An 8,814-nucleotide genomic window follows, 5' to 3' on the forward strand; every position below is an offset into this window, starting at 1 on the left:
CTCGCGGCCTAAACCTGGGTAAACGATCCTTGTGCTGATTACTACTCCTGCTCTTCTTGCAACCCTGCGCCCGGCAACCGTAGTAGGGATTCTTGTGATCCCATAGGTGTCGTTTCCCACCGACAGCTAGGAGGTGCCATGCGGGGTAGCTATTTGAGTATGGGAGGCGTGTGATCAGACCCCTGTGTGTGCTCATTGGGAGGGGAGCCCTTTGACCGCTACCCACCGCACACCTCCCTCCCAATGTCTCCATTAATGGCGCCCGAGCACCTGTTCTACGGCGTGGCTATATGTCTCACTTGACTGAGATTTAAGAGAGAAAAATGAAAATCTGAAAATAAAGTTTTGCACGGATCTTGATGTAAGATCCGACGGACCTATATAGCATCGACTGCGACTTATAGAAAGCATGATGAATATAAGGACGATGACAGTGGATAATAATTGTCTTACATATTTAGAAACATACTTTAAAAAAGCCACATGTGGCAACGCCCGAAATACACAAGGGCAAAAGAAGAAGACAATGATCTAGCTCGCTGATCTCTACTTTCTTGATACGTTGCTGCAGGCCGCGGGAACTAGTCTATGCAGTGAGCGGCGACGAGCTCTTTCTTGTCCTCAAGATGCTGCTTGAGAGCATCCACGGATTCCTCCACCAGCCTTCTGCTCTCGATGCGCAGCATGGCATTCTCGTCGATAAGTTTCTCGACGATGACGCCGGTCCTCTTCAACAAGGTAGTGGTCTGCTCCGCACTTCCGACGATCTTCGCCCTCAGCAGGTCGCGCTCGGCCTGGAGCTTCGCATTGCTCTCATTTAGTTGTCGGATGACGTTGGTAGACTGTTCAAACGAGGCTTTCAGGTCATCCTGCAACCTCGCCCACCTAGAGATCGATCCATCTGCCTAAGGACAAGGGCACGCATGCACCTGTAAGAGTCCTCGCCTGCCCGGGAGACATTTTCCCAGGCCGCCGCGGCGCGGGAGGACATGTCTGCCGCATTCGCGGTGCGGCGGGACATCTCTTCTGCTTCCGCGGCGCGGCCGGACCAGTCTGCTGCATCGACGGCGCGGCGGGACCTCCGTGCTACTTCGGCGGCGCGGCGGGACTTCCCTGTTGCTACGGCCGTGCACCGGGACATGTTGGCTGCTTTCGCAGCGAGGCGGGACATCTCTCGTGCTTCCGCTTCCAGGCTCACCTCTCCCTGGTGGCAATCTCTCGACCCAGAACTCACGCTGGCCACGGCGGACGCAATGGAACGATGATGAATGACTTGTTTGTTTTTGACTTTTTGTGGATGAGAGTTGAGGAGGAATGTGCAGTCATCTTGGAGTAGTAGTATTTATAACCGCGTAGTAATACGCTCCTAAGTGGGAAACCGTTTAGGTTTTGATCGGTGTGAACAGGTTTGCAATTTAGAATGTGACGGGATGCGGCCTCCCTGTTCTTCTAAAAAAATTGTGACGGGACGCATGCTCAAAATTTACTGTGCAACACTATTCCCGGAAGGCGTAACGTGGGCACGTACGCCTTCTCGGCCGCGTACGTGGCGTTTGCACCATAGGGTGCACCGCAATAGGCAATGTCAGCACACGTCTTGTTCCAACAACCATGCGCACTAGTTATTACCATTGCGCACACTTCTTTTAATTAGAATATGTGTGCCGTCTAGCACACACACGTTGATCTATCTAACTGTTTCAGTTTGTTGTGGCTAATCACAAACAGTTCATCCATGTGAAGTGTATGCCATCAATTGCAGACACTTTGATCTGGTTGGCCCGTTTCTGTTCTGTTGCCTAATCGCAAACGGTTAATCCTTCTGAAGCGTATTCCCTCAATCACACACACCTTGATTTGGCTGACCATTTCTTTTGTGTTGCCCAATCACAAACAGTTCATCCGAGTGAATCGTATGCTCTATATCGCACACGCCTTCATCAGGCTGCCCGTTTCTTTTGTTCCACCTCATCGCAAACAGTTCATTGGACTGAACCGTATGCCCTGGATCGCACACGCAACTAAAATCTGAACCGTGTTTGATGGCTCCTCCATCGCAAACATTTTGCACCTTTTTTGATAGTTCTTCTACACCACCGTCTGCGATTATTGCATCGCACACAGTTTTGTCGAAGGGTCTCTGATCGTAGTGTCGTGTTAGCAGCATCCTGCAGTAGTGTAATGATATGGAAAGCCATAAGCTTGGGGATGCTATATTTGATGAAAATGATATTTTTAGTCCCCCAAGATTTGTTGTGCAAATTTGTTATAATGATTGCATGCCTCCTATTTATGATGATTATATTGATGAAGGTGGATTTGGAGAGGTCATGACTTTATTTAATGATGAATCCACTATTTTGGAAGAGGTTTCAATTGACTATGATAACAAAGTTGCTATCTTTGATGATTATGGTGATGACATGTATGCTATATTGAATAGTGATAACCATGAAATGTGTCATCATGATTTTAATTTTCGATCACATGATAGTTATTTTGGTGAGTTTGCTCCCACTACTATGAATGAGAATAAATTTGCTTATGTGGAGAGTAAGAAAATTTCTATGCTTATGCATCATGAAAAGAGTGCTTTATGTGATAGTTATATTGTTGAATTCATTCATGATGCTGCTGAAAATTATTATGAGAGAGGAACATATGCTTCTACATATTACAATAATATCAAGTTTTCTCTCTATGTGTTGAAAGTTTTGAAGTTATGCTTGTTTTGCCTTCCTATGCTAGTTGATTCTTGTTCCCATAAGTTGTTTGCTCACAAAATCCCTATGCATAGGAAGTGGGTTAGACTTAAATGTGCTAGTCATATGCTTCATGATGCTCCCTTTGTGTTTCAATTCTTTACTTTCATGTGAGCATCATTGAAATCATCATGCCTAGCTTAAAAGGCATTAAAGAAAGCGCTTGTTGGGAGACAACCCAACACTTTTACCTACTGTTTTTGTGTGTTCACATGATTATGCTACTGTAGTAATCACGTTTTATAGCTTTTGTTTCAATAAAGTGCCAAGTAAGACCTTTGGGATGGCTTACGGTGATAGTTGATTTAATCTTGCTAAAAAACAGAAATTTTGCGCTCAGGAAAACAATTCTCATTTTTAACAGAAGCGTGATAAAATGTTGATTCTTTTTTAAGAAGATTAATATACATATTGCTCAGGTTGTCCTAATTTTCAGAATTTTTGGAGTAGCAGAAGTATGCTTGAGTACAGATTACTACAGACTGTTCTGTTTTTGACAGATTCTGTTTTCAATGCATAGTTTGTTTGTTTTCTAGTTTCTATCGCTTATATCTCTCAATATAAATTGTACAAATTATATGCTACAGTAGGCATTGTGTGGAAAAAATTATGAATCTTGTCTTCGGCAGTACCAAAAGTGAAATGGTTTGCTCTTTATCATACTAACCTATCTCACAAAATTCTGTTAAGTTTTGTGTGATTGAAGTTTTCAAGTTTTGGGTGATATATCGATATGAGGAGAATAAGGAGTGACAAGACCCCAAGCTTGGGGATTCCCAAGGCACCCCAAGGTAATATTCAAGGAAGATCCGAGCATCTAAGCTTGGGGATACCCCAGAATTCATCCCCTCTTTCGTCTCCATCATTATCGGTAACCTCACTTGGAGCTATGTTTTCATTCGTCACAATATATGTGTTTTGCTTATAGTGTAAATTTATTTTGTTAGGATTTGCTTGCTGTTATTTAGAATAATGTTTTGCATCTTTTATTTCAATAAAAGTGGCAATGATAGCCTTTTCCATGCTTATTTTGCAAGTATACATGATGCTGTTTGAAAACAGAAAGTTTATCGATGTTGCAAAAATTCCCTAGAAAAGTAAGAATGTGATAAAATGTTGAAATTTTTTGCAAAATGAGCTCTGATAAATTTTCTACAGTGTGGTAATTTTTCATAATGTTTGGAGTTGAATAAGTATTGATACTCTTGCATTCTTTACAGACTGTACTGTTTTGGCAGATTGCTGTTATGTTTGCATTGTTTGCATATGTTTGCTTGTTTCATGATTCTATTTGCAGATAGGAGTATTAAATATGCAGAGGCATTTAGTATGCAATGTTGAATAATAATTTTAGTGATTTGCTATAGTAGAGAATGATAAGGTTTTTGCATTGGTTTATACTAACTTATCTCACGAGTTCTTGTTGAGTTTTGTGTGGATGAAGTTTTTGAGATTTAGGAAAACCGCGATATGAGAGGGATTAAGGAGACACGAAAGCTAAAGCTTGTGGATTCCCAAGGCATCCCAAGATAATATTTCAAAAAGTCTCAAGTATCTAAGCTTGGGGATGCCTCGGTAGGCATCCCATCTTTCTTCTTCAACAATTATCGGCTAGTATCGGTTGAGCCTAAGTTTTTGCTTCTTCACATGATGTGTGCTATCCTTGGATTGTCATTTTTTTTTGCTTGCTGTTTTAATAAAATACTTAGATCTGAAAGTTTTTAAATAAAATAGAGTCCTCAAATAGTTGCCAGGGAGGCTAAGTAAGCAGCATTCACATTCCGTCAATAAAGCTCTTTTCTATGTCATTTACTCTTGTGCTTCACTTATATCCTATGAGTAAATTGTTGAATAAACTGAATATCATGAAGTTGAAATCATATCATGCCTAGTGGTAGCTTCACATTAGGTTTAGAAAGTGAAATCTTTTGAGGCTTGAAAATCACAATATTGGTCATACAAGCAATTCACGAATAATTAGTATAAGGAAGAGAACTTTCAGATATAAATACACTATCATGGAAATCTTTTGTGATTGTGAGCCCCCATCAAAATATTATATGCCAAATTGTTGACGTTGGGCAAGGAAGAAAATGTAATGATTTATGTTTGCTCATATTCACATAGAAGTTATATTGTCATAGATCCTTCAACATGTGGTGCTTGCCCCCCATCTTTGCTAGCCAAAAATTCCGCACCAAGTAGACATACTACGTGTGCATCCAAAAACCCTTACACCCAAATCTTATTTTCAAGAGTCCACCATAACTACCTAAGGATTGAGCAAGATCCTTCAAGTAAGTTGTCATCGGTGCAATAAGGCAATGAAAATTGCTTCTAAAAGTGTGAGATCATTTAGTGTAAGAGAAAATTGAGCGTTGTACGAACTTGTGATGGCAAACTAATAAAAGTGACGGACTGCATAATAAAGGTTGCTATGATAAGGGGCAATATAACATGACGTTCTTTTGCACTAAGCGATTGAGCATACAAATAAATAAGCGCATGGCAACCTCTGCTTCCCTCTGCGAAGGGCCTATCTTTTACTTTTATGTATTTACTTTTATGCAAAGAGTCAAAGTTCTTCTCCCTATTCCTTTTTATTTTCTCTTTTGGTAAGCATCATGTGGTGACACTACTAGGAAAAACACTACCAGTAGCGTGGGTTTTTTGCATACCAGTAGCATGGGTTCCCGCGCTACTGCTACGGCGCTACAGCTAATTTTTAGCAGTAGCGCGTTTTTTACCCTGCGCTACGGCTAAAAAGTTAGTAGTAGCGCGTGTGCACCCGCGCTAGTACTAACCTAAAACCCACGCTACTACTAACATAACTACTAGTAGCCCTCACTTTTGTCCCACGCTACTACTAACAATTTTGGAATTAAAAAAAATAAAAATTGGATGTAGTATTCATGAATGGTAATATGTCAAGTGCAAACCAAACCAACATCACAGAACCATCTCAAGATCCATTTAACATCAGACACAACATCACAGAACTATCTCAAGATCCATTTAACATCACACACACAACCATCATCGTAAGGTGGGTACCTTCCCTAGTGGTCTACCACCAACCTAAACAGACCACTTCTCTAGATGTATCTACAAGGCTCAGAGTTCAGATGCCGGTGGACACGAATCCTCCCTCCTTCGGACGATGGCGTCGAGGTCCTCCACCTTGGCGACCTCCGGCGTCGAAATCACCTGGACGATCATCTGTGCGACGTGGCAACCGGGCTTCACGGCGAAGTACGCCTCCGAGTGGTTGAATAGCACGGCGCCACCGGGCCGCGCTAGTCAGCGTTAATCACCTCTGCGCCCACGTCGGGAAAGTGAAAACTTGTTAGTACACAAATTGCATCAGTCAACGAAATAGTACTATTAACAAATCAATGTTGGCTACCTTCAATTCGAGTGTAATCATTAAGGCTTCGTCAGGCATGTTGTCCAACAGATCAGTAAGAACATACAGTACTAAGCAATTGACAACGATACAAGGTTCAAAATGGACAAAACACAGCACAGAACTCCCCCAAGCAAAAGGAAGTACATACTCTAATTCTCTCTACCCCAATGATAACTATTCTGGTAAACCCAGATCCGTTTGCCTCTAATTCCATGGCAAGAGAACAAGGTTTGTCCATGAAATTTGGAATTTCGCATATAAGTAGCAGTACTTGGAGCTCTGATTTGCTGAACTACACATGGTGGTAAGCTAAAGGGCGCATCTCCCCTTTATCGAATTATTAATAATTAGACTACTCCCGTCGACTGCAGAAACCATCATGCAGTTTTTTCAAACTTTAATAAATTCTGAATTCCTCTACCCTAATTTCTTCATTAGCACAATTAATGTGCTCTTAAACAGTTAAATTTATACAACAATATATGCTAACTCCAGTAGAAGAATCAGTACATCAATAACGTACTACTGGAATCCAAATAATTTAAGATCAGAGACATCCAAATCTCAGGCAGACATTATTTATCTTTGCATAGAGATTGCAACACTTGTAAAAAAATTAATTTGATGGATAAGTATTGACCATTAAGTTTGAAATCTGGTGACTGGGAGCAATGGCAACACAAAACTCTCGAAGAAAACAGCCAACAATCAATCTGTATCCATATTTATGGAGCAGAGTTAATGCATCAATGTAGATGCAGCGTACCAAAGCAATGGAATATGAACCAAAATAGTAGAATCTAGATTCAGAATCTGACCAATAAGCAAGGAAGTGGAACCAAGACCGCCGCTGAACTGATTTTGTTGCTTGGAGAGCCAAGTCGTTAATCTGCCAATCAGTTGAAGCTTCGCCATCCTCCTGCAGTTAGCGTGCAGAGGAACGCCTTCAATGCCCCCATACATACAATCCCTAAACACCCCAAACTGCCTCTTCTCAAGCGGCCTCTGCATCAAACATAAACAACAAAAGATTCAGTTTTTTTTTCTTAAGGAGGTTGAAACCGGTAGCCTCATCAAAGAATGCATCAAACAAGATCAAGTGATGGGAAAGAAACGGTCAGGATGTCTGGCCGACGGAACAACCGCGGAAGCAGGAAGTTATGTTGCACACCCGCACAAAGACACACCGGCAGCGAAGCTCCCATAGAAACACATTGCCATGTTCCCCTTTCAAATATCAACACATTAGCGGGGTGAATAATTTCTTTTGTGCATATAAAAGGATGACATCGTGAGGTACTAGCACACACAAAGCACTAGTTAACCAATACGGGCTACATCACCGCTGCTGGAATTCACTGGGAAGGTAGTATAACAAATTAAATGCCTAAGCGCCAAGCTCCAGCTCTACATTTCTACATGTTCTTGAGCTGAGTATATAGTCACACCATATCAACGGCTAATACTTAAACTACCGTCAGCATGTTTGACAGATCTCACATGATTCTAGAGCTGTGCACAGAACCAGAAGCATCAGACCAGCCTTATCCCCATCAAACAGCAGGCAATTGCAACTGAATCGACATGTCAAATGTCAGTGCCAAAGAATTTCATACCAGTCGATTGACAGTGTCGAGGTAGGAGCAGTCCCGGCGCAGCTCGACCTGCATGGGTTGCCTCTCCAGAGCCCTCCTCTCGTCCTCCTCCTCCTTCTCGCGGGGCCGGCCGTTCGCGCGCCCCCTCGGGCCCCCGTGCTCATCCTCCTCCTCGTCCACGTAGTTGGCGAGCCCCAGCAGCGAGGTGCCCTCCGAGGGACGGCGGTGTGTGTGCGTGCTCGATGCGGCCCCTGCAGCGTCTCCATGGCCCGCCCCTTCCTTCAACTGCCTGCACACAACCACGAGAACACGCACACGCATCAGATCCGGGGAAGAAGAAGAACCAGAGGAAGAAGAAGATGCTACTTTTGGAGGGGATCCCGTGCTGCTGCACATCTGCCCGATTCGGGCTACGGTTTCTGGCGGCGTTAGTGGTTGGACGTCGTGGCTAGGGGTGGAAGGAGGAGTCGTCCTCCTCTGCTGGTGCCTCATGGTGGAGAAGGAGGGAGCTCCTGTCGGCGGCGGACCTCTGGTGGTCGCCGCAGCCCGACCGCGGTGGCGCGCGAAAGGAGGCTCCTCCAAATCGACCGGCGACAAGACGAGCTGGGGGAGGTAGAAGGCGGGTGAGGGCGTCGGCGTCCCTGCCGCCGTCGTTTCGGGGCGAAGGAGGCATCGGCGGCGGGATTGGGAGGAGCGACGGTGTGGGAGATTGGGTGGGGTGTGGGATTGAGAGGGACAAGGGAGAGGAGAGAGGACACACGCAGTGCGGTGCGACGGAATGGTAGCGCGGGGGGGGCACGAGTGCAACGCTGCTACTAAGGGGGATACGCCAGCTGACCCCGTCTATAATAGTAATAGCGTGGGGTCATAACTCGGGCCACTACTATTAATTTAGTAGTAGCATGGTTTTTATACAACTCGCTATTACTATGACATGTTAAGGAGGCAGGGTGAAAATCATTTAGTAGTGGCGTGCTCCAAGGAAACCTGCGCTGCTGCTAATGTATACCAGTAGCATTCTTTCTACCCAGCGCTACTACTAACTACT

The 8,814-nt window shown here is 43.9% G+C and overlaps 1 protein-coding gene across 2 annotated transcripts; it reads right to left on the reverse strand.

Annotated features, from left to right (window-relative positions):
- Positions 1-5,650: 5,650 nt before the first annotated feature.
- LOC123141517 (uncharacterized) lies at positions 5,651-8,557 on the reverse strand. 2 transcript variants are annotated; one of them, XR_006470339.1, is made up of 4 exons: positions 8,133-8,557; positions 7,788-8,055; positions 6,990-7,176; positions 5,651-6,078 (listed from the first exon to the last, which is right to left on the reverse strand). XR_006470339.1 is itself a non-coding variant. In XM_044560636.1 (3 exons), exons 1-3 carry the CDS (start codon positions 8,256-8,258, stop codon positions 6,059-6,061), a joined length of 678 nt encoding a protein of 225 aa, XP_044416571.1. In that variant the 5' UTR covers positions 8,259-8,557; the 3' UTR covers positions 5,651-6,058. The 2 variants fall into 2 exon arrangements, 1 of the variants encoding a protein (XP_044416571.1); XM_044560636.1 differs by having other exon boundaries at positions 7,788-8,557.
- Between the last annotated feature and the right edge of the window lie 257 nt (positions 8,558-8,814).

This window comes from Triticum aestivum, chromosome 6D (assembly GCF_018294505.1).
Source record: "Triticum aestivum cultivar Chinese Spring chromosome 6D, IWGSC CS RefSeq v2.1, whole genome shotgun sequence".
Classification (NCBI taxonomy): domain Eukaryota; kingdom Viridiplantae; phylum Streptophyta; class Magnoliopsida; order Poales; family Poaceae; genus Triticum; species Triticum aestivum.

Bases quoted from the DNA above. Each gene is read 5' to 3' on its own strand.
- LOC123141517 (XM_044560636.1), bottom strand. From the start codon at position 8,258: ATGAGGCACCAGCAGAGGAGGACGACTCCTCCTTCCACCCCTAGCCAC. The intron at 7,177-7,787 runs GTATGAAATTCT...TGTTTGATGCAG, and splicing joins TCGACACTGTCAATCGACTG to AGGCCGCTTGAGAAGAGGCA. The intron at 6,079-6,989 runs GTCAGATTCTGA...ACGTGGGCGCAG, and splicing joins TTCCACTTCCTTGCTTATTG to AGGTGATTAACGCTGACTAG.